The following is a 24,045-nucleotide window of genomic DNA, read 5'->3' on the forward strand; positions in this document are numbered from 1 at the left end:
GAGCAGCAAGAAATACCCTTCCGCCTATCTGTACCTAAATCCTAAGTCTCAGCTCTCACATTCAAGTCCATATAAACCTTTCTGCTGTAAACTCTCATTGCTGATTTCAGAGAGGACCGAATTCTGTGTTTATTCTGTCTCCAAGCTAAACTCTAAGCACTTGAAGGCTTAGTATCAAGCCACAATCAGTCATTTAAACAAACGTTTATGTGGCAGCTACCACTGGCCAGGCATGGTGCTCGACAGGAATTCAAAAATGAATTAAGACAAACTTAAATGATTATACTTCTCATAGTGCTGGTTGTTAGCTCTCTCAGTCATAGGCTGTACTACCATAGAAACCTACAGCGCCTGCTCAACAAGTTCCAAACCTCTAGATTCAGGTTTCTAGAACTTATCTGTTTTTTTGGATTTTATTTTTTAATCCTCTCCAGATAAACCCCAGCTAAAAATAACCAATGGCAAACAAGAGTTTCACTATGAGAAGTCAACGCAAGACCCATTATCTCCCTCCAAGGGGGGAAATTAGCAGGCTCACTCAAAAGATAGTCACATCCTAAAATTACTAAAGTACTCTCTCTATATCTACTAGTTATTAATAAAGACATAAAATATAATCTCTATAATTGTAAAATACAGTACGAATTAGGCACTAAACGCATATACTTAAAAACCTCCTCACTAACTTGATAACATCTATTAAATTCCATTCCTCAAATTTATCAGACTCACAGGTCATTTGTGGACTTAGCCTGGCCCACACCTGCTTCTTTTTTTTTGTATATATAAATTTATTTATTTTATTTATTTTATTTTTGGCTGTGTTGGGTCTTTGTTGCTGCAAGTGGGCTTTCTCTAGTTGCAGAGAGCGGGCTTCTCACTGCGGTGGCTTCTCTTTTTGCAGAGCATGGGCTCTAGGCGTGTGGGCTTCAGTAGTTGTGGCTCGCAGGCTCTAGAGCGCAGGCTCAGTAATTGTGGTGCATAGGCTTAGTTGCTCCACAGCATGTGGGATCTTCCCGGACCAGGGCTCGAACCTGTGTCCCCTGCATCAGCAGGCAGATTCTTAACCACTGTGCCACCAAGGAAGCCCCACCCCCTGCTTCTTATTCACGCTTTTCAAACAAAACAACCCTTAACAGCCACACATGGTTGGGTACTTTCTAATTCTCTCACAGACAGATGAGCAGAAGTTCCTGAATGGAGTAGTGGAGGGCTGTGTGTGGGAGAGATTTCCTTCTAGTAACTGTAGAAGTGGGACATGGTTTGATTCATCCTCATGAATTCTAAACCTCTAATTTTTAACTAAACACTATTTCTCTCTTTCCAAATATTTTCATAAATTTCATGGTACTGCATTATCTTGCTTCTATTATTTCCCACATTTCAAGGAGATATAATCACTTTTTCTTTTCCTCCCTATAGTCCTTAATACCCTCAAGAAATTTCAATTTTACTCCAGAATTTGAACCTTTTCCAAGATCGAAGCAAACTGTATGTTTTGTATTTATTGAGCCTTCCTCTTAAATAAGCTAATTTGTTCCTAAAGGTATTCATTTCCTCCATAATTTAGATTCCCAAATGAAAGAGCACAGAGGATGTGATTTTACGTAAATAGAACAGGCAAAATAAGAACTTATATTACTGAAAGCCTTAAAACCTAAGTGCTTCTACAAGTTCATTTTTGCTACTAAACTATCACAACAGGAGTCAACATGCAGTGTGCTTTGGCTAGTACAAGTCATTACTATAAGGAACAGAACATTATTGTAACAATTCATTTACATTGAGACACTACTTAATGCTATTTACTATCCAAATTATTTTATTTTAAATCATGTCGAAATTAAACTGATTTACAGATATACTTATAGATATGTTCCTAGCAGAAGGGCAAGGAGGCAGGGATCTGGGTAAATAAAAGAGAAGGGAAGGAGCCCTTTTAGGCTACCAGGGCATCGGCACCACCAGGGACCCTGGAAAGTTTGGCATAGGGATTTGCATGCAGAGTAGTCCCAAAAATGAGACTGAGGAGAGCAGCAACATCAGTAACCCCGAAGACTCACAAAATGTGAGCTTTGAAATTCCTTATCTGATATTCCTGGAAAATAAGGAAGTTTGGGTTTTTTCCCCCTCAACAAAAACAGACTACAAATCACAGCAATATCTTTTTTGATCCACCTCCTAGAGTAATGAAAATAAAAACAAAAATAAACAAATGGGACCTAATTAAACTTCAAAGCTTCTGCACAGCAAAGGAAACCATAAACAAAAAGACAACCCACAGAATGGGAGAAATACTTGCAAATGAAGTGACCGACATGGGATTAATATCCAAAATATACAAACAGCTCATGCAGCACAATATCAAAAAAACAAAAAACCCAATCCAAAAATGGGTGGAAGATCTAAATAGGCATTTCTCCAAAGAAGACATACAGATGGCCAAAAAGCACATGAAAAGATGCTCAACATCACTAATTATTAGAGAAAAGCACATCAAAACTACAGTGAGGTATCACCTCACACCGGTCAGAATGGCCATCATCAAAAAATCTATAAACAATAAATGCTGGAGAGTGTGTGGAGAAAAGGGAACCCTCCTACACTGTTGGTGGGAACATAAATTGGTACAACCATTATGGAGAACAGTATGGAGGTTCCTTAAAAAACTAAATATAGAACTACCATACGGGGGACTCCCCTGGTGGCACAGTGGTTAAGACTCCGCACTCCCAATGCAAGGGGCCCGGGTTCGATCCCTGGTCAGGGAACTAGATCCCACATGCATGCTGCAACTAAGAGTTTGCATGCCAGAACTAAGGAGCCCGCCTGCAGCAACTAAGACCCAGCGCAACCAAATAAATAAATACTTAAAAAACAAAAACAAAAACTACCATACGATCCAGCAATCCCACTCCTGGGCATATATCTGGAGAAAACTGTAATTCAAGAAGATACATGCACCTCAATGTTCACTGCAGCACTATTCACCATGGCCAAGACATGGAAGCAACCTCAATCAATGTCCATCGACAGAGGAGTGGGCAAAGAAGATGTGGTAGATATATACAATAGAATGTTAGTCAGCCATAAAAAAAGAATGAAACAGTGCCATTTGCAGCAACATGGATGGATCTAGAGATTGTCATACTAGGTGAAGTCAAAGACAGATATCATATGATATTGCTTATATACGGAATCTAAAAAAAAAATGGTACAAATGAACTTATTTACAAAACAGAAATGGAGTCACAGATGTAGAAAACAAACTTATGGTTACCAGGGGGGAAAGGAGGAGGAGGGATAAAGGGAGATTGGGATTGATGTATACACACTACTATATATAAAATAGATAAGTAGTAAGGACCTACTATATAGCACAGAGAACTTTACTCAATATTCTATAATGACTTATATGGGAAAAGAATCTAAAAAAGAGTAAGTATACATATAACTGATTCACTTTGCTGTACACCTGAAACTAACACAACATCGTAAATCAACTATACTCCAATAAAAATTAAAAAAAAAAAAGACTACATACTTCAGGTAAATCTGATAAACTTGTTAATATTTACACTTGTGGAATCTCATTTTTAAAAGGCAAAGTTAAAAACAAGAATAACGGATAATATCATACACATCAGCTGACCTGGGCTCCAGTTCTATCAAAAACACATGCCTAAACAAAATTTGTTCATCTGTGAAATATAATCTTACTGATTCTAAGTAACAAGGAAAACATCAATGGCTTTTTAATGTATCATGTTGTATTATGATCCCTACCCTATGTGACTCCAGAGTAATGAAACTGACTTAAATCAGTAATATTTGTCAGGATTTTTTTAAATTATAAAAGCAATTTGTGTTCATAACAGAAAATTGAGAAATTACACAAAGTACAAAGAAGTATAAAACAAGGTGTAACTGTTATCCTACAAAAGAGAGAACTTTAAAACTGATTCTAAACATCAGATACTGTATCTGGACAGAATTTTCTTTAATTCATTCATGGGAGAGTACAGTTTCAATATTGCCATTATGCAGAGTATGTATGAAATTCCTCATTTGTAACTGGCATAGAGGTCATGCAAGTCATGCAAGAAATTTGGTCTCATTATTTTACCTTGTTCACCTCGTTTCAACTTAACATCATTGACAATCAGATTGATTCAATTTAATATAACTGAACTCTCACTACACACAAGATTCTGAGAGCCTGTTCTGACACACAAAGATGAATATGATACTGTTCCCTCTGCTTAAAATGCTCACAATCTAGACAAGACAGATCAAAGTATGAGGTTGTGGTGTTACATATACTCTAAAAAGATATATAAACAGTGATGGGTAACACTGAAGAGGAAGTAAACCAAGTGGGAAATTTAGAACTTCAGAAAGGAAAGAAAAAAGGTACTCTATACAGAACGAAAATTAAAAGGTAACAGGCATGAACGTTTATGAAGTTTTCTGACAACAGCAAGTAAATCTAGGAAAAAGGTGAATTGGAGTTGGACTGCTGAGGACTTCAAATATCTTGCTACCCCATTTTTATTCACAAGGCATAATAATGACTTTAACAGTTTTCAAAATTCAAAGCTACCCTCAAGAGGAAAAGAATCTGCTATTACTATGGCTATTCGGAGAAATGTGCCATAGATTTAGGAAAAGAAAAATCCATGATGCTTACATTGCTAAAGATCTCTCCCACATTTAAGCTTAGCAATTTGTCTTGAGGGTATCTTATGTTCCAAAATAGATGACAACATTTTAATCACAGAAACAGATTAAAAGAACACTTAGAAGTAACCAAATTCAACTTTTACCTCTTTGAAACATCCCTTGTCACAGGACCATTAAGCAGTCTTTACTGCTAAAGGTTACTCACGCTTTTTAAAGGCAGTCTATACTATCTAGGAACAGCTCTACTAGAAAATTCTTCCTTATATTAAATAAATATTTGCTTACCTCTAATGTATACCTATTGTTCTAGTAATGATCTCCAGAGTTATACAGAATAAGTCTAAAAAAATCTATCTACAGGTGAAATAAATCAAGATCAAATGTTTTATCAGGCACAGTTTTCAGGATTGGTATGAATCTCGACACACTATATAAGCTATGTGACTTCGAGTTTCGTTTCCTTACCTGTAAGATGTGGATAACATGACACCTGCTACAACATAGATGAATTTTGAACAGACAATGATAAATGAAATAAGCCAGACACTAAAAGATAAATACTATATGATTCCACTTATATGGGGTACCAAGAATAGTCAAATTCATAGACACAGAATGTAGAATGGTGGTTGCCAGGGGCTGGGGGCAGGCAGAATATGGGAATGGGGAGTTACTATTTATACAGAGTTTCAGTTTGTAAAGTTCTAGAGATGGACGGTGGTGATGACTGCACAACAATGTAAATGTATTTATATGCCACTGAACTGTACACTTGAAAATGATTAAAATGGTAATTTTTGTCTTGTATATTTTACCCCAATTGAAAAAAATGGGGATAACAATAACTACAACTCAAAATTGTGCAGATTAAATGATTTAACATGCATAAAATGCCTTATACAATACTTGGTATAAAGAACATGCTTAAACAATAATGGCTGTAATATATTTTACCAATCATGTGGCCCTTCTTGGCCAAATTCAATTTTTTAAGAAAGCAAGAAAATGCATTATCATGTCTCTAAGTGTTCCCAGCATTGCAATGCTCACACATAGGCGCTCTAAGTATTTTTTCCATTAAAGAAAAAAAAAAATGTAAACCCATGTTAGAATCAGTGGAAAAGCACTGCTAAGAAGGGAATAAAATGCTCATCTAGACACACATTCACAAGAACCACGTTACTTTAAAGTAACATCTCCTTGGTACAGAAGAGTCTAGAAAACAAAACTTCAAGATGTTAATCAGTGAATGACTGCCAAATTATAAGTGGTGGCAATTATACAAATTAAATTGCTTTATAAACCTAGGCTTATCATATTAAATCACAGGCAGATTCTACCAATGGTCCCCTACAAAAAGCATACATAAAACAAAAAGGTCAAGTAATAAAAGTCCATTCTCAGAAGTGAAGGGCTATGAGAGAAAAAAACACAGTAAGTAAAAACCACAGACCTATCTACCTCTGAGTTAGGGAAGTTTATCCATAAAATTTATTGATGAGAAGTCAGCATGAGTTTAAAGTGTCTTCATAAACGTAAAAGAAAACTGATTTAAAGTAAAATGGATTTAACGGGATACAAGGAACTTATTAGATTTCCAATCTCAAAAACCTTTAAGAAAAGAATAATCATCTGTCCTGACCAGCCTGAATATTAAATCAGCTTAAAAACAAGAGGCATGACCACCTCATCTCAAAGTCCATTTCTAATTTTACTTTCTATGATTTTACGTTCTGCAAAAGTTCCTAAGGGTCCCACAAAGAGTCAGACAGCTCAAGTCTATTTTCCCTAAAATCATTATTCTCAATCTGTTGTCTCCTCTACAGATATAGGGGGTGTATGTCAGCAATAATGAATCTCTCAAAGAAAAAAATAATAATAAAGCAACAAACTTCTAGATACTGACAAATAATTTTAACTAACAAATACTGATTAGATAATACAGTCTTTATGCATATATACGCAATACTAAACTCTCATCTACAAAAATGCAGCAGAGTGGATGAATAAACAATCTAAAACTCATTTAGAAAGTATCTCACACATACACCCCCCATTTGCCCAGATGTAAATTCCTTTTCAATTAGCACAATTCACACTAGGAATGGAGAAAATAATCTGGAGACTTGGAGAGATGGAGAGGTCAGTTCCTAATCCTCCCCCTCAACAATATTTTAAATAGTAACATAAAGATGTTTTATGTATTATATGCATTTGTTTATTCTTTAATATGAGGCTTTTGAGAAATTCTAATAAAAACCATTTAAAAAGGGTCCTTTCTTTGAGACCCACTACTGTTTCTTTCCTCAGTAAAAGTATACCTGTTTTAGGTAAATTTAATGAAGAACATGAGGATTTATGGAAAATTCGACTAAAATTATTTTGTTTTACAAAAACCTGGGCGCATAAAAGTACAAGTACATGGATGAAAGCACAGAGACACTAAAACTAAATTTAACTAAAAATGTTATATAACTGTAAAAATAAGGATGATATTACAGGAGCTGATTACAGGCCAACAGGCCAAAGGAAGATATGAATGATGTTACTCACCTAATTCAAATTTCAGTTCTAGTACAAAGAAAATATCTAATAATGATATGGGATCACTTCAGGTTTTTAGACATCTGCTGAAAACCTCACCCTGCACAGAGAACACCTAAGAAATTCTTGATTTTCCCAACAATTAATTTCTCAAAAGGCTTAGGAAGAAATGAGAACTGGACCTGTTCTGACCATCACCAACAAATTAACTGGGGATAACAAAATGATCAAAATACTGGAAGAAAGAGGCCATTTCATTTTGGAGTTTATAGCAAAATAGAAAAAAAATTCTAAACACAGACGTGCAAACCATTTTTTAGAAAATGTGATCTAAAAACATTCAGAGCACATTTGATGATATTAAATAATTAGTTTTAATGGGGAGGGTAAACTGGTAGTGTAGTTATGTTTAAAAAGAGTCCTTATCTTCTACTACAATATTTAGTAATTAAATGATACGAAGTTTGAGATGAAATTTGCTTCAAAATAGTCCAGAGGGTTGAGGTTTGAATGGTATAGATGAAACAAGAATGGCATGAGTTGGTAAGTGTTAAAGATGGGTGGTAAGTTAAGTGGAGGTTCATTTTACTGTTCACTCTATTTTTGTATATGTTTGAAATTTTTCAAAAAGTTTTTTTTTTAAGTTCACTTCAAAGACAGACCAGTCTAGAACTAAAATAAAATGGTGATGATAAAGACAAAGCTAACACATATATTAAATTTGTATCAACAACTGTTCTAAATGCTTTACATATATTACGTTTAATTCTATATGGTTGATATGATAATTAACTCTACTTTACAGATAATGAAAACTCTCAAGCACAGAGAGTAAGTGGCTGACAAGATCATGCAGTTGACAAAGGTGGGAGCAAGGATTTCAACTCAGGCTACCTAGTTCCAGAGTCATGGCTCTTAGCTACAATCTGACTCCCAGGGGCTCCAAAGGCCAACTCAGCACAAGAATAGTGAGTACAAAAAGAGGTCATCAGATAAAGAAATTAACAAAAATGTACACAGGGCTCAGGTCATTAAAGACAAATGATCAAAAAACAGAATTAGGGAATATAAAATAGCCAAAGGTGAATAACAATACAAATGTACGAAGAATAACATGAAAAATACAGATAATTAGAATTAGATAAGGGCTGAAAATGTTTAAATATAGTCAGACTAACTGTGTTCCAATCCTAGCTCATCCATAAACTTGAGTGACTATAAGCAAATTATTTAACCTAAGCTTTAATTTCATCATCTTTAAAATGGGGATTAATAATAGACTGACCATATTGGGTTATTAAAAGGATGAAATACTGTATATAAACTGCTTAGCATGTATCTGTCATGTTAATGCAATAAATAATTGTTAGCAATTATTAAAAATGAAAGAGCAATAAAAATCACACTGAAGGATGTCCACTTTCACCACTTGGACCTAACATGATACTGGATATTCTAGTCAGGGCAATTAGGTGGGAAGATGAAATAAAAGGCATCCAGATTGGAAAAAAAGAAGTAAAATTATCTCTATTAGCAGATGACATGATCTTTTATATAAAAAATCCAAAGAAATCCACACCAAAAAAAAACAACAACAAAACTATTACAGCTGATAAATGACTTGGGGAAGGCTGCAGGAAACAATGATATCAATATACAAAAATCAACTGTATTTCTATACAGTAGCAATGAAAAATCCAAAAATGAAATTAAGAAAAACAATTCCATTTACAGTGGCATCAAAAAAAGAATAAAATGACTGAAAATAAAATTAACAAAAGAAATGTAACACTTATACACTGAAAATTACAAAACACAGTTGAAAGAAATTAAAGACCTAAATGAATGGAAAGACATCCAATGTTCATGGATTGAAAAAAATCAATATTGTTAAGATCTCAATAGTTAAGATCCCCAGTTGATCTACAGATTCAATACAATCCCTATCAAAATTCCAGTTGCCTTTTATTTTTTGCTGAAATTTACAAGCTGATCCTAAAATTCATATGGAAATACAAGGGTCACTGAATAGCCAAAACAATCTTGAAAAAAACAAAACTGGAGGACTCACTCATTCCAATTTCAAAACTGCAGTAATCACAGCTGGGTAGTACTGGCATAAAGGAGAGTCATAGATCAACGGAATAGAATTGTAAGTCCAGAAATAAAACCATACATTTTATGAGGAACTGATTCTTTTTTTGAATTTTTGAATTTTATTTTATTTTTTATACAGCAGGTTCTTATTAGTCATCCATTTTATACACCTCAGTGTATACATGTCAATCCCAATCTCCCAATTCATCACATCACCATCCCCACCCGCCGCCGCTTCCCCCCTTGCTGTCCATGCGTTTGTTCTCTACATCTGTGTCTCAATTTCTGCCCTGCAAACAGGTTCATCTGTACCATTTTTCTAGAGTCCACATATATGTGTTAATATACTATATTTGTTTTTCTCTTTCTGACTTACTTCACTCTGTATGACAGTCTCTCGATTCATCCACGTCTCTACAAAGGACCCAATTTCGTTCCTTTTTAGGGCTGAGTAATATTCCACTGTATATATATATGTACCACGTCTTCTTTATCCATTCATCTGTCGATGGGCATTTAGGTTGCTTCCACGACCTGGCTATTGTAAATAGTGCTGCAATGAACATTCGGGTGCATGTGTCTTTTTGAATTATGGTTTTCTCTGGGTATATGCCCAGTAGTGGGATTGCTGGGTCATATGGTAATTCAATTTTTAGTTTTTAAGGAACCTCCATACTGTTCTCCATAGTGGCTGTATCAATTTACATTCCCACCAACTGTGCAAAAAGGGTTCCCTTTTCTCCACACCCTCTCCAGCATTTGTTGTTTGTAGATTTTCTGATCATGCCCATTCTAACTGGTGTGAGGTGATACCTCATTGTAGCTTTGATTTGCATTTCTCTAATAATTAGTGATGTTGAGCAGCTTTTCATGTGCTTCTTGGCCATGCGTATGTCTTCTTTGGAGAATTGTCTATTTAGGTTTTCTGCCCATTTTTGGATTAGGTTGTTTGTTTTTTTAATATTGAGCTGCATGAGCTGTTTATATATTTTGGAGATTACTCCTTTGTCCATTGATTCATTTGCAAATACTTTCTCCCATTCTGAGGGCTGTCTTTTCGTCTTGTTCCTAGTTTCCTTTGCTTTGCAAAAGCTTTTAAGTTTCATTAGGTCCCATTTGTTTACTTTTGTTTTTATTTCCATTACTCTAGGAGATGGATCAAAAAAGATCTTGCTGTGATTTATGTCAAAGAGTGTTCTTCCTATGTTTTCCTCTAAGAGTTTTAGAGTGTCTGGTCTTACATTTAGGTCTCTAATCCATCTTGAGTTTATTTTTGTGTATGGTGTTAGGGAGTGTTCTAATTTCATTCTTTTACACGTAGCTGTCCAGTTTTCCCAGCACCACTTACTGAAGAGACTGTCTTTTCTCCACTGTATATCCTTGCCTCCTTTGTCATAGATTAGTTGACCATAGGTGCGTGGGTTTATCTCTGGGCTTTCTATACTGTTCCATTGATCTATATTTCTGTTTTTGTGCCAGTACCATACTGTCTTGATTACTGTAGCTTTGTAGTATAGTCTGAAGTCAGGGAGTCTGATTCCTCCAGCTCCGTTTTTTCCCCTCAAGACTGTCTTGGCTATTCAGGGTCTTTTGTGTCTCCATACAAATTTTAAGATTTTTTGTTCTAGGTCTGTAAAAAATGCCATTGGTAATTTGATAGGGATTGCATTGAATCTGTAGGTTGCTTTCGGTAGTATAGTCATTTTCACAATATTGATTCTTCCAATCCAAGAACATGGTATATCTCCCCATATGTTGGTATCATCTTTAATTTCTTTCAACAGTGTCTTATACCTTACTGCATACAGGTCTTTTGCCTCCCTAGGAAGGTTTATTCCTAGGCATTTTATTCTTTTTGTTGCAATGGTAAATGGGAGTGTTTCCTTAATTTCTCTTTCAGATTATTCATCATTAGTGTACAGGAATGCAAGAGATTTCTGTGCATTAATTTTGTATCCTGCAACTTTACCAAATTCATTGATTAGCTCTAGTAGTTTTCTGGTGGCATCTTTAGGATTCTCTATGTATATTATCATCTCATCTACAAACAGTGAGAGTTTCACTTCTTATCCAGTTTGTATTCCTTTTATTTCTTTTTCTTCTCTGATTGCCATGGCTAGGACTTCCAAAACTATGATGAATGATAGTGGTGAGAGTGGACATCCTTGTCTTGTTCCTGATCTTAGAGGAAATGCTTTCAGTTTTTCACCATTGAGAATGATGTTTGCTGTGGGTTTGTCCTATATGGCCTTTATTATGTTGAGGTAGGTTCCCTCTATGCCCACTTTCTGGAGAGTTTTTATCATAAATGGGTGAAGAATTTTGTTAAAAGCTTTTTCTGCATCTCTTGAGATGATCATATGGTTTTTATTCTTCAATTTAATATGGTGTATCACATGGATTGACTTGCGTATATTGAAGAATCCTTGCATCCCTGCGATAAATCCCACTTGGTCATGGTGTACGATCCTTTTAATGTGTTGTTGGATTCTATTTGCTAGTATTTTGTTGAGGATTTTTGCATCCATATTCATCAGTGATATTGGTCTGTAATTTTTTTTTTTTTGGAGTATCTTTGTCTGGTTTTGGTATCAGGGTGATGGTGGCCTCATAGAATGAGTTTGGGAGTGTTCATTCCTCTGCAATTTTTTGGAAGAGTTTGAGAAGGATGGGTGTTAACTCTTCTCTAAATGTTTGATAGAATTCACCTGTGAAGCCATCTGGTCCTGGACTTTTGTTTCTTGGAAGATTTTTAATCACAGTTTCAATTTCATTATTTGTGATTGGTCTGTTCATATTTCTATTTCTTCCTGGTTCAGTCTTGGAAGGTTATACCTTTCTATGAATTTGTCCATTTCTTCCAGGTTGTCCACTTTATAGGCATAGAGTTGCTGGTAGTAGTCTCTTAGGATGCTTTGTATTTCTGCGGTGTCTGTTGTAACTTCTCCTTTTTCATTTCTAATTTTATTGATTTGAGTCCTCTCCCTCTTTTTCTTGATGAGTCTGGCTAATGGTTTATCAATTTTGTTTATCTTCTCAAAGAACCAGCTTTTAGTTTTACTGATCTTTGCTCTTGTTTTCTTTGTTTCTATTTCATTTACTTCTTCTCTGATCTTTATGATTTCTTTCCTTCTGCTAACTTTGGGTTTTGTTTGTTCTTCTTTCTGTAGTTCCTTTAGGTGTAAGGTTAGATTGTTTATTTGAGATTTTTCTTGTTTCTTGAGGTAGGCTTGTATATCTATAAACTTCCCTCTTACAACTGCTTTTGCTGCATCCCATAGGTTTTGGGTCGTCGTGTTTTCATTGTAATTTGTCTCTAGGTATTTTCTTACTTCCTCTTTGATTTCTTCAGTGATCTCTTGGTTATTTAGTAACATATTGTTTAGCGTCCACGTGTTTGTGTTTTTTACGTTTTTTTCCCTGTAACTGATTTCTAATCTCATAGCATTGTAGCCAGGAAAGATGCTTGATATGATTTCAATTTTCTTAAATTTACTGAGGCTTGATTTGTGACCCAAGATGTGATCTATCCTGGAGAATGTTCCGTGCACACTTGAGAAGTGTAATCTGCTGGTTTTGGATGGAATGTCTTATAAATATCAATTAAATCTATCTGTTCTATTGTGTCATTTAAAGCTTGTGTTTCCTTATTAATTTTCTGTTTGGATGATCTGTCCATTGGTATAAGTGAGGTGTTAAAAGTCCCCCACACCCCGTATTATTGTGTTACTGTTGATTTCCTCTTTTATAGCTATTAACAGTTGCGTTACGTATTGAGGTGCTCCTATATTGGGTGCATATATATTTATAATTGTTATATCTTCTTCTTGGATTGATCCCTTGATCATTATGTAGTGTCCTTCCCTGTCTCGTGTAACATTCTTTATTTTAAAGCCTATTTTATCTAATATGAGGATTGCTACTCCAGCTTTCTTTTGATTTCCATTTGCATGGAATATCTTTTTCCATCCCCTCACTTTCAATCCGAATGCATCCCTAGGTCTGAAGTGGATGTCTTGTAGACAGCATATATATGGGTCTTGTGTTTGTATGCATTCAGCAAGCCTGTGTCTTTTGGTTGGAGCTTTTAATCCATTCACGCTTAAGGTAATTATTGATATGTATGTTTCTATGACCATTTTCTTAATTGTTTTGGGTTTGTTTTTGTAGGTCCTTTTCTTCTCTTGTGTTTCCCACTTAGAGAAGTTCCTTTAGCATTTGTTGTAGAGCTGGTTTGGTGGTGCTGAATTCTCTTAGCTTTTGCTTGTCTGTAAAGCTTTTGATTTCTCCATTGAATCTGAATGAGGTCCTTGCCGGGTAGACTAATCTTGGTTGTAGGTTCTTCCCTTTCATCACTTTAAGTATATCATGCCACTCCCTTCTGGTTTGTAGAGTTCCTGCTGAGATATCAGCTGTTAACCTTATGGGAGTTCCCTTGTATGTTACCTGTCATTTTTCCCTTGCTGCTTTCAATAATTTTTCTTTGTCTTTAATTTTTGCCAATTTGATTACTATGTGTCTCGGCGTGTTTCTCCTTGGGTTTATCCTGTATGGGACTCTCTGCGCTTCCTGGACTTGGGTGGCTATTTCCTTTCCCATGTTAGGTAAGTTTTCAACTATAATCTCTTCAAATATTTTCTCTGGTCCTTTCTCTCTCTCTTCTCCTTCTGGGACCCCTATAATGCAAATGTTGTTGCATTTAATGTTGTCCCAGAGGTCTCACAGGCTGTCTTCATTTCTTTTCATTCTTTTTTCTGTATTCTGTTCCACAGCAGTGAATTCCACCATTCTGTCTTCCAGGTCACTTATCCATTCTTCTGCTTCAGTTATTCTGCTGTTGATTCCTTCTAGTGTAGTTTTCATTTCAGTTATTGTATTGTTCATCTCTGTTTGTTTGTTCTTTAATTCTTCTAGGTCTTTGTTAAACATTTCTTGCATCTTCTCGATCTTTGCTTCCATTCTTTTTCCGAGGTCCTGGGATCACCTTCACTACCATTATTCTGAATTCTTTTTCCGGAAGGTTGCCTATCTCCACTTCATTTAGCTATTTTTCTGGGGTTTTATCTTGTTCCTTCATCTGGTACAAAGTCCTCTGCCTTTTCATTTTGTCTATCTTTCTGTGAATGTGGTTTTCCTTCCACAGGCTGCAGAACTGCAGTTCTTCTTGCTTCTGCTGTCTGCTCTCTGGTGGATGAAGCTATCTAAGAGGCTTGTACAAGTTTCCTGATGGGAGGGACTGGTGGTGGGAAGAGCTGGGTGTTGCTCTGGTGGGCAGAGCTCAGTAAAACTTTAATCCGATTGTCTGCTGATGGGTGGGGCTGGGTTCCTTCCCTGTGGGTTGTTTGGCCTGAGGTGACCCAACACTGGAGCCTACCTAGGCTCTTTGGTGGGGCTAATGGCAGACTCTGGGAGGGCTCACACCAAGGAGTCTTCCCAGAACTTCTGCTGCCAGTGTCCTTGCCCTCACAGTGAGACACAGCCACCCCCCGCCTCTGCAGGAGACCCTCCAACACTAGCAGGTAGGTCTGGTTCAGTCTCCTATGGGGTCACTGCTCCTTCCCCTGTGCCCCGATGCACACACTACTTTGTGTATGCCCTCCAAGCGTGGAGTCTCTGTTTCCCCCAGTCCTGTCGAAGTCCCGCAGTCAAATCCCACTAGCCTTCAAAGTCTGATTCTCTAGGAATTCCTCCTCCCATTGCCGGACCCCCAGGTTGGGAAGCCTGACGTGGGGCTCAGAACCTTCACTCCAGTGGGTGGACTTCTGTGGTATAAGTGTTCTCCAGTTTGTGAGTCACCCACCCAGCAGTTATGGGATTTGATTTTATTGTGATTGCACCCCTCCTACTGTCTCATTGTGGCTTCTCCTTTGTCTTTGGATGTGCGGCATCTTTTTTTGGTGAGTTCTAGTGTCTTCCTGTCAATGATTGTTCAGCAGTTAGTTGTGATTCAGTGTTCTCACAAGAGGGAGTGAGAGCACGTCCTTTTACTCCACCATCTGAACCAATCTCTGAGCAACTGATTTTTGACAAGGGTACCAAGACAATTTAACGGAACAGAAAAGTCTTCTCAGCAAATGGTACAGGGACAACTGGATATCCACATACAAAATAAATGACGTTGGACTCCTACCTCACACCATATAAAAACTCAGAATGAATCAAAGCAAGTGTTGGTGAGGATATGGAAAAACTGGAACTCTTGTATAATGCTGGTTGGAATGTACAACGGTGCAGCTGCTGTGGAAAACAGTGTGGTGGCTCCTCAAAAAAACAAACACAGAATTACCATTTGATCCAAAAATTCCACTTCTGGGTATATACCCACAAGAAGTGAAAGCAAGGACTTGAACAGATTATTTGTAGGTCCCCATTCACAGCAGCATTATTCACGACAGCCAAGAAATGGAGGCAATCCAAGTGTCCACCAACAGATGAAAGGATAAAGAAAATGTGTTATATACTATAATGGAATATTATTCAGCCTTCAAAAAGAGGGAAACCATGTCATATGCTACAACATGGATGAACCTTAAGACATTATGCTAAATGAAATAAGCTAGTCACAAAAAGACAAATTCTACATAATCTACTTATAGGTATCTAAAGGGGATAAACTCATAGAAACACAGTAGGACAGTGCTTGCCAGGAGCAGGGGGAAGGGGAGTTACTCTTCTGTGAGTGTAGAGTTTCAGTCATGCAGGATGGGAGGGTTCTGGGGATCTGTTGCACAACAATGTGCATGTAGTTGACAGTACTGAACTATAAACTTGGAATTTTGGGGAGGCTAAATTGAGGAAATTGGTTCAAATGAGGCAAGGTGATACACAGTAAGCCAAAAGGTAGCTTGAAACAGGTTTAAGTCTACTCTTCCAAATAATGGAAGATAACTGAAATTTTACCACCAAATTATTGTTGACCTGAAATCTGTTGATCTGAAATATCAGTATTATGGCAAGCTCAAAAGCCTGGATAAGACAAAATATGATAATTTCTAAAGAGAAAAACAAGCAATGTCTAGAAATTCCAGACCAGACTGATTCCTTGCAAAATTCTAAACTAGGTTAAACAAAATGTTTGTAAAGTTAGAAAAGGAAAAACCCAGAAGATTCATCATGAACAAGTCAAACCAAATTAATTGCAATGTCTATGCTGATAAGTTTACTTCATTGCAGGTAAGAACTCTGTAAGGCACCATATAGCTTAATTATAGCAAGCCACTTGGCAAAATCTTTCATAATATCCATACAGGCAAAATGGCATATGGGCTTGATAATAATAAGTAGTACTAACAGTTACTGAACAACCAGTGTGTGAGTTGATTAATGATGTTCATTAATCTGGAGGGAGTCTAGTCAAGCTGCATACTTCAGAGCCCTTTATTCTGTCATTTTAATATTTTTATCAACAACTTAAATGAAGACCCAGTAGGTATGCCTATGAAATATGAAAATGACAAAAAAATTTGGAAGGAACAGGTATTATATGCCTAAATCAAGACTAACAAAATGAAATATAAAAGCCTAATATTCAAGCTAAAAAAATTCATTACAGAAAACCAGGGTTAGGAAGACTTAGTGTAACAGCCTATGTATAAAATATATGGAGTGTAATTGAAACTACTCACTTATTTTAAGCATAAATAACAGAAATTAAAACAGTTAATGAAATATTTGGTTTCAAAATAATAGCATTTAGCTCAAGCAAGACATATCCACCACACACTGTCTGGTCAAATATCATCTAAAATGCTGAGTACAGTTCTGGGTACCACGTTTAATGACGAGGAGCAACCAGAATTCATTAAGAGAAAAATGACTACAGTTGAAAGATCAGAGAATGACATTATCTAAGGAATGATTAAGTAAACTGGGATTGTATTACTCTGAAGAAGAGATGACAACGCTCAGAGTGTGTGGCGGGGAGGAGTCAGCAGGGTCATGATGGTAGTATTCAAATATCGTAAGGGGCCATTCATGTGGAAAAGGAATCAGACTTGGGAGAAAACAAAATATAGTGGGAACAGCATAAGCTATGATGTCATAAAGACCTAGATTCAAATCCTGGCTCCATCATTTACCATCTTTTATTTGATGCTTAGAGAGAGAAGTGTCCTTACCTAGAAAATGATACCTACCTCATAAATGGATAAAAATTAAATGCAATTAAGTGTAAAAATGTTTATATGTTGCCTGGCATAGACTGACACACTGTGACACACAATAATGTTAGTTCCCTTCTCTAGACTTTTCTGAGTTGTTCTATAAGAGCATTTTTCAAACTAATAATTAGCCATTAATGGGTCACCACATCAGCTCAGTGGGCTGTAACCAGCATTTTTTTCTAAAGAAACAGAACAGAAAACATTAGCGCTTTACCACATATATTAAGTATAGTTTTGTGAAACTTCTGTTTCAATTATTCATAAACATGTGTGTATTATACTATGGTATAAAATGTATTTCTTAGCATGAAGCTGGGATTGAGAAAAAAACAAAACAAAACCGTGAAAGCCACTGCTGTAAGTACAATACTGTTTTCTAAGTGTGTTCTACAGATTCTAGTTCCTTGGGAGCGCAAATAAGTTTAGGAAACAAACCATACCACTTAGAGACTTACTATATTCAATACATACTAGCATATTAAAAAAGCCCAGCATTAAAGAAATCTGGTGGGTTTTTTTTGGTTGTTGTTGTTGAACCTCGTTTTTCCCAGATATATTTGATCTCAGACCCACAATTATTTTTTTCACACAGTATCTACTAACACCTTCAGGACTGGCATTTTGTGGTATACATTTGGGAAAAAACATTCCTCTAGATGAAAACGAAGGAAATGGGTATAAGTTACAGAAAGTAGACTTTCAGCTTGCTAAGAAAAACTCTTGACTCTTTAAATCTTCCTCTCACTGCTACTAACACCCACCACCCCTTATAACTTATACTCCATACACATACTCCAAAGCACTTTAAATATGATTTTCAGACTTTCAATTCACACATTTTCAGAAAAAGCACAGGACATCTATAACATCAAGATATGTAACCAGGATCAAAGTAGTAAGCAGGAGCCAATTGGCCAAAAGAAACTTCTGGCATAGTATTTTAAAAGACTTGCTTTACCTGAACAAAAACACTGTGATCAGAAACCAAAGCAGCAAAAGACTTAGTCAGCTTCTCCAAGGGGAGTCAATGTGTTCTAAGAATACATAGTCTAAAATGGGCTGAGTGCAGCTAATCTTCATTATTATTAAGAGCATCATTATCATCATCACTTGGAAGAGGCATGTGATATTTAGATGATTCCGACTTCTTTTAAAGTGTATACGTACCTAGGATTCCTTTGTAAGGACGTGATTTCACACTAATATGAAAACTGTCACTACCACAGTCCGTTCTAATAATATTTGGTATCACTTGGCAATAAAATAAAGGCTTGACATCATATATTCAAGAGCACCTCTGTAACTCAAACCTTTCTAATTGAGAGTTACAAATATCTCTGACTCTGCTCTAGCAGTTGTCAGAGCATAACATGCCCTTCCCACTCTTTCTCCACCCTCAGGCTCCAAAACCACCTCTCCTCATAGTTTGTCCCAACTAGACTATTATTTTCTTCTCAATTTCTGAGCACTCTCAGTACTTTTTGTCCCTATCACTCTTTTAAGCAATTCACTGTGTATTTCCTAGCCTATTTCTTTATTCCTCCATAAAACTTGGCTCCCAACAAGACTATAACTTCCTTAATGAACAGGGATCAACATTTAAGAATCTCCCACATGATCCTGAAAGCACTCACTAAATATTTCTTGATTTAAACAACTAGGCTTAAGAGTAATAGTGGCTAGTCTCACAGAGCTTATATACCAGACCCATGCATACATGGATTACCTCACATAATCTTCACAACTCTACAGAGGTAAGAACTATTATCTTCTCCATCAAACAGAGGAAGAAAATGAGGCTCTGATTAACTTGCCCAAAGCTGTACAGCTACTAAGTAGCAGAGCCAGGACCTGAATCCAGGCAAAGCTCTTAACTACCTCAGTGCACTCTGTAAGGCTGCAGCCCTGCAAAACCGGAGTCTATGAAGGATTTCAACTTCACTAAGTTAGAAGTTTCAGTTTCAACAAAGAGCAGAGATACTTTAGCTAAAAATTAAAACTTAAAAAAAGGATAAATTAAGACAAATTAACAATTTCCCATTGACATCTTTATGCAATTACAATAATACATGAGGGAAACTGCCTCTCATGTCCTTTCTACATACAGAAGTGATATTACAGTGTGGGTCACAATTTTATCAAGAAGTAGCTTATGGCAATACAGTTCGGTTTAGATTTTTAAATACGGCTGTTTTTCTCTGCCCCTAGGATGACATGGAAATGAAAGATAGGTAACTGTCACTTCACAGCTTCGAAAAATGCCAGACCCAATTCTTGTTTAAAAAATGAGAGCCAGGGCTCTTGTTCCACCCTTGACTCGTCACACAAAGCAGCACCATCCTCTGCCCTCTTCACACAAAGCAAGCGTCACCCTACTACCCACGGGGGAGTGCTGATCCACACGGTCTCCCCATCGCCGCCAGAAATGTACCCATCTCCCACGGGTCCAAAACACTGACCACTGCCCGGACTTAGGTTACCCTGGTCTGCTCCGCGCACCGGGTGACACCTCATTCACACCCAAAATGCCCAGGCCGCCATCGGAAAGCCAGTATTTCACACAAAGCTGGACCCCTTCCTACAAAGCAGTTTCCCATCTCCGACTCCTCCCACGGCGAGCAGCCCTTCCTAGGCTGTGCCAGCCCCCAGACCCCAACGGGGTCCAAAGCTCAGAGGGTCCCCAACCCAGAGGAGAACTAGCTACAAAGCCTGTTCCTCTCGCAAGCCTCGAACCCCCAACTCTCGCTGACCGTTCCGCAGCCAAAGCAAGAAAACCACGAATCAGACCCCGCTACACAAAGCGAGGTGTCTTACCAGGGGGCCCTCGGAAGACGCTCTCCGCCCCCGGACCCGTCCCCGCCCAGCTCCGGCCCGGAGCCCCGCGCTCACCAGCTCTCCTCCTCCTCCTCCCAGCCTGACAGGCGCTCCAGCTCCTCGGGCCGCAGCGGCTCCACCTCGTCCAGCAAGCCGCCCTCGCCCGCTGCCAGCAAGGAGGTGGCGTCCCGCAGCTCCTCGCTACTCGTCCGCCTCGGGCCCGACCCGGCCCCGCAGCCCGACTTGGCGCTGAGGCCCAAGGGGAAGCCCCTAGGGGACGCCGCTCCGGAGGAGGGAGTGGACGCGCCGGCCCGAACCGGGCTGCCAGGCCCAAGGGAGCCGGCGCCCTGCACGGCCCCGGAGCGGCTCCTCAGCTGTTCGTTCTGCTTCTCCAGCTTCTTCACCAGCTCCTGCAGCTTCCGCACCTCCTGGTCCGCGTTCACATTGGAGTTAATGTCCTCCATCCCGGCCCCGCCGCCTCGGCCGCCCGCCACCCGCTCAGACTCACAGCGACAGGGAAAGAGCCGGAGGAAAGAGGCGCCGCCGCCGCTCACTCTAGCCGAGGCGCCGGCATATATCAGGGCCAGGCCCCACTGCCAGGGTCCTCCCCTGCTCCGGTTCCGACGCGCCGCTGGCCCCAGCCGAGCCGCCTCATCTGCGCCGGCTCCAGGATTGGGGGAGGCGGCGCCAATATCCGGCCTCGACCGCCATCTTCCCTCTGTCCCTCCGCCCCCCTCAGCCCGGTCCCGTCGGTGACCTCAGAGCGTCGGAGGGTGGACCGGCCGGCAGCGGGCGCTGAGAGGACCCGGCGCCGATCTCGCGGAGGGGCGGTGCCACGGGCGAGGCCAGTGGGGCGGGGCTTAAACCGGAAGGGACGTCCCGGAGCGTCGGCGGAGGCGGGTCGTTGCCCTGCTGGCTGAGAAGAGCGATTACGGCCGCAGGCGGGGCCCCAGGGGAGTGTGGACTTGGCGGCGGGTGGGGCTAAGATTGCAAATCGAGACTCTCCCTCAGCCCCGCCTGTTGGCCTTGGATGAGCACTCGCTTCTGGGTTCAGTATCCGAGCCTGTCCTCCCTCCCGGCTGGTTCTCTGGTGGGCGCGCAGCCCGGCTCCGTGGAGAGACAGTTTGCTTCGTCTGTTTGTTCAGCAAATATTTATTCGATGCCTCCTTTAAATAGGAAATTGTCGGGGCTGGCAGGATCCTCAGACCATCTGTGACCCATTTATTCCTCTGAAAATGAGAAAGTAGAATCGCAATGGTTAAGAGAGGTCTAAGGTCAAAATAATAACCATAAATTGTTAAGTGCTTACTACGGGGAGACACTGTACACTTTAAAGGCATTATCTAGAATAGTTTTCCCGACTTCACTGCAGTTTACTGCACACTGGCACGGAAGCGGCGATAGAAAACTGCTCCTCTCTCAACTTTGTTAATTGATGCAGAATCTGCTCTTTGTATCGTTTTCTTCTGAAAATCTTTTTCATAGTCTTGAAAAAAGTTGTGTATTGAAAGTACTTAATAAACACGTTGACAAATACTGATGAATGCTGAGAGAAGTATGACTAAGAATCTGCCTTCAGTCGCACCCGTTTATAATTCGTACTACTGACAGCAAACAAAACAAAACACCTAAATTCTTTGTTTTGATCACATTCACTGCTCTTGAGTTGTCAGTTGTGAACTGGTTTGTGTTTGCAGCTTTCCTCTAATTGCCTCCTCCACCCTTTGCTAATAATGATCCAGTCCTATCACATACACCTGGGTGTGGACTCGCATGCCATGTCTTACTTGCTTCTACCCTTTAGCCTTCCTGTGCTATATTTTCCGTACTTAGAATATTCTACCAAATCTGATTCCTTTTCATAAAACTCTGCTAAATCTGATTCCTTTTCTTAAAACTCATGCTCACCCATCTAGGAAAATTTTTCCTGACAATTCCACAACGATCTAGTGGTTCTGTTTACTCTAGCATTGCCTGATCAATAGTTTTCAACAGGTGTCTGCACTTTTAAAATTTTTGCTTCTTTTTCTAAGTCACTTTCAATTGTTTTTGTCTGTGTACCTGATGAAAAGGGACCATTCATTTTAGTTTTTCATGTCTAGTAGAGTCTGACACAGTGGACATTCAATATCTGGTTTGTTGAAAGTTATGAGGAATGTAAATTCTGACAGGTCAAGGACCGGATAGATGGTTATTCATAGCAAAAAAAGCATTGAGTATTTTTGACGTTTGCTGACCAACTATAAATAAGTAGACTATCGGGACTTCCCTGGTGGTCCAGTGTGTTAAGACTCCACGCTCCCAACGCAGGGGGCCCAGTTTCCATCCCTGGTCAGGAAACTAGATCCTGCATGCATTCAGCAACTAGGAGTCCGCATGCCCCAACTAAGAAGTCCGCATGCCACAGCGAAGATCCTGTGTGCTGCAACTAAGACCCGGAGCTGCCTAAATAAATAAATAAGTAGAATATTTTCCTAGCTATGCACACCTAGTCAAAGGATATCTTTGCGTCACAATAATTGTATTATCTGTATACTGCACATCTAAATGTTATTGCTGTCTCTGGCACAGCTGAACTAGTCACCAGAGGGTTAAACAACACGGCTGCTTCACGTATAGCACTTTCACTTGCATTTAATAGTTTGTGAAATAGATCCCAACTAGCCAGGTTCTGTAACAAGAACATTCAAATATATTCCTTGAAAAGAATAGTTCATATAACATTATGAAGTTCATGGGGGCAAGGAGAGGTTGGTGTAATGTGGAAAAATGAATGGAGCATCAGAACACTGGATGGCAGATTCTAGCTATACCACAAATCTGGTACTTGACTTTAATCTCTGATCCTTACACAGGTCATTCTGGCTCTATATTCAAAATACATCTGAATACTTCCTAGCACCACCACTGGTACAGCTGTAGTTCAAGTTGCCATCTTTTCTTGTGTAGCTTATTGTGGTATTCTCTTAATGGGCTGTTCCACTTTGCTGCTTACAATCCGTGATGCACATAGCAACCAGATGATCTTTGTGTAAGTCAGATCAGGTCACTCCTTTGCTAGGGATCCTCTACTTGATTTCCAACATACTTAAAAATCCCAAGTCCTTTCCTTGGCCTAAAAGATTTGATACTTGGCAACTTCTGCAGGTATCTCATTGACTACCCGATTCTTCCCCTCCATCACTCTACTCCAGCCACACTGGCCTTTCTGATGTTCTTCAAACCTGCAAGCATGTTTCTATTTTAGGAACTTTGCACTTGCTATTCCCACTATCTAGGGTCAATTCTTCCTCCACACTGTCACATTACTAACTCTCTCCCTTCATTCAGATCTCAACTCAAATATCACCACCTAAGTTCACTATCCTCATTATTATGACCCTCATAAAATAGCATCCCTATCATTCCCCATCCTCTTAGCCTGTTTTGTTTTTCCTCAGACACATCATCTATTTCTTCCTTTGTTTATTGCCTATCTCTCCCCAGTGGAATGTAAGCTGTGTGAAAACAGGATTCACTGATGTATCCTTGGTGCCTAGAATAGTGCCTACTGTGTGGTAGGTGTTCAGTAAATGTTGAATGAATGGATGGATTTAGGTCAAGTGAATTTCAGATAAATGCGTTCATTATGCCTCAAATCATTAAAGTGGAGATTCCTAATAATGTTGAATGGTTGATTTTCTTAATTATATTTTCCTCTTTCAAAAGAGCAACATGTCACACTACATATGTCATCTTCAAAACT

The 24,045-nt window shown here is 38.8% G+C and overlaps 1 protein-coding gene across 4 annotated transcripts in view; it reads right to left on the bottom strand.

Annotated features, from left to right (window-relative positions):
• Nucleotides 1-20,896, bottom strand: part of SLAIN2 (SLAIN motif family member 2) — a 79,086-nt gene extending 58,190 nt beyond the window's left edge. For 3 of the 4 annotated variants that reach the window (XM_059923053.1, XM_059923052.1, XM_059923051.1), the window contains exon 1: nt 20,376-20,772. In XM_059923053.1, coding sequence (XP_059779036.1) covers nt 20,376-20,764 — 389 coding nt within the window. In that variant the 5' untranslated portion in view covers nt 20,765-20,772. Of the gene's footprint in view, nt 1-20,375; nt 20,773-20,808 lie in introns of those variants that run through there. The other variant, XM_059923054.1, reaches the window with a different exon arrangement.
• Between the last annotated feature and the right edge of the window lie 3,149 nt (nt 20,897-24,045).

Source organism: Balaenoptera ricei, chromosome 5, assembly GCF_028023285.1.
Source record: "Balaenoptera ricei isolate mBalRic1 chromosome 5, mBalRic1.hap2, whole genome shotgun sequence".
Taxonomy (NCBI): domain Eukaryota; kingdom Metazoa; phylum Chordata; class Mammalia; order Artiodactyla; family Balaenopteridae; genus Balaenoptera; species Balaenoptera ricei.